The sequence below is a fragment of the Bison bison genome, unplaced genomic scaffold, assembly GCF_000754665.1.
Source record: "Bison bison bison isolate TAMUID 2011002044 unplaced genomic scaffold, Bison_UMD1.0 scf7180017861215, whole genome shotgun sequence".
Classification (NCBI taxonomy): domain Eukaryota; kingdom Metazoa; phylum Chordata; class Mammalia; order Artiodactyla; family Bovidae; genus Bison; species Bison bison.
The window spans coordinates 8,945-11,239 of record NW_011491787.1 but is presented as its reverse complement, the minus strand read 5'-3'; the positions used below and the strand labels follow the sequence as shown (position 1 = coordinate 11,239).

Here is a 2,295-nt window from a genome sequence, read left to right as displayed (position 1 = left end):
GCTGCACCAGGCTTTAGTTGTGGCATGTGAGTGAATTCTTAGTTGGGGCATGTGGGACCTAGTTCCCTGGCCATGGATTGAACCCCAGCCCCCTGCATTGGGAGCGTAGAGTCTTAGCCACTGGACCACCAGGGAAATTCCTGTTTCTGTTGTTTAAACTACTCAGTTTATGATATTTTGTTATAGCAGTTAAGGAGACTAATATAAATTATGAATAATGAATGAAATGATGTAAACTTTATGTCAAGCAGCATTCTGGGACATAAATTAAGTTCCATATGTTTATATATGAACTGCAGGCTACCCTGTACCTGTCCATTCTGTACACTGCCTGCCCCAGCCATATTACCCTTAATATGCCAAGTAAGGGAAGCTCTTCCATTACCTTGCAGGCAAACTTGAGAACTTTCATCTTGCTAGTCTCATGGTAGGATCGCAAGCCCCAGAAGAACTCATATTCAGGTGGTCTGCTGTTGGGGACCCTCTTGTATTCCAGGTACCTTGGAGAAAGGAAATAAAACTTGCTTCTAACCAAGCAAACCTGTTGTCTAACCACTTGGTTACAGGTGGCAACCTCCTCCAATCAAGTACTAAACTCAGCTCCTGGAGAAGGATATCCAAGGCCCTCCTTCCCCAGACTAACTCCAAAACAAATTTCATGATCTTAACCTCCAATATCGAGCCATTTCCCATTGGCTCTGTACAAAGCAGTCACTTGGTGTTACAGGGGAGGCATGTATAGGGTATGGTGTCACAGGGAGGCCAAAGTATTCTGCCACCTGTGAGGGGTAAACCCAAGTTTCTATTGGGTGTGTTGTAAACAGAGAAGCCATTCTCTGGGCATTCTGCTCTGAGCACACCCCATAGCAAGGGTTTTGTGTTTGGTCTGGCCCAGCCCTGGTATGGTCCACCATGGTAATTGTGGACCAGACTCACTTAGTTCTAGGAAACATAATGCCCATATGTCTAAAGTTAGTGTAAGAAAAGGGCTGAACAAGCAATTTCTGGACCAGACTGGCATACCCAGAACACTTCAGGTCCTGACAAAGCCCCCAAACACCACTTACTTTTGCTTCACAAACTCATCTGTGATGAGCTTCCTCACTTCCCCTAAGAGTGAGTGCCTTATCCTGACAATGGGAAAAATAACCCATGAACCAAGATCAGATCTTCCCACATGGGGGTAGAGGCATTTCCCAATGTGGAAGAGACCTGTCTAGTACATGAGGCCATCTCAATTAAGTCAGGAAAGTAATGAACACAGGATCACTAGAAGCAGGCAGCTGAGGTCAGATGGTTCTTATCAGGGATGCCCCTAAGGTCTATCTTATATATCAGATTAGAACAGAAAGAGGACATAGGAGAAAGAGGAAGCAGAGAGTTCAGGACCATTTCCCTATCCACCCAAGTCAGAACTCTGGACCCAGTCCAGCACATCTGCCCACCCCACCAGACCACCAGACTGATGCAATCCTGGGACCATTCTCTCTTGCCAAAGGACAACACGGACAGCAAGCACTGACAGAGCCCAGTCATACCCAGGGCACAGCCCCAACTTGCGCAGCACCTCCCAGATGACAGCTGCAAGGGGAGGCAAAAGGAAACAGGGACAGAAATGAACATGTGCAATTTTGACCATGACCCCCTCCTCCAATTCAGCTGCCAACCCAGCCACTTACCCTCATTGGCCTTGTTGCCATTCATAAAAATGACACTCAGAATCACCATGAGAAGATCTAGTTTGGGTGTGCCCTTGGTCCTAGGGAAATAATGGGACAGAGAGAAGGTTTACATCCAGCAGCCATCTGAAAAACAAAACAAAACATACACCAGCTTGCTCACTAGGCTAGCTTCTCCCAGATTCTTCAGATATGGGAGAATTCTGCTCAGTCTATGCTTCAAGCTCTATATGATCCTGGGAAAGGCACTTAAGGCTTTGAGCCTAGTCTCCTATTCATAAAATGGGAAAATTACATTCTCCTCTCCCCAAGTTACTGAGAGGATAGAATGCTTGTCAGTCTGGTATGATCCAGGCACCCAGCCAATGTGAGTTCCTTCTTTCTCTTCCAGACCCCTCAGTTCCAAGAGAATTCTAGGCACAGCCCCACTGATGCTCCTGCCCATCAATCATCATGATTCACCCACACCAGGAAGCCTTCCCTTGAGAATCACTCTACCAAGCCTGATAGGAAGAGACAGGGAAGCTTCTAGAGAAATAGAAAATCTGACAGTAGGAGTAACCCAGGCTTTTACACCCTCCAGACAATCATAAAGGAGCACTACTCCTGTGTGCAG

General features: G+C 46.5%; 1 protein-coding gene across 1 annotated transcript in view; it reads right to left on the bottom strand.

The window, feature by feature from the left end:
- LOC104983075 (trophinin-like) overlaps positions 1-2,295 on the bottom strand; it is a gene marked incomplete at both ends in the record, with an annotated part of 10,013 nt that overhangs the window by 3,502 nt on the left and 4,216 nt on the right. The window contains 4 exon segments of the mRNA XM_010832560.1: positions 350-500; positions 1,068-1,130; positions 1,539-1,581; positions 1,680-1,759. Coding sequence (XP_010830862.1) covers positions 350-500; positions 1,068-1,130; positions 1,539-1,581; positions 1,680-1,759 — 337 coding nt within the window.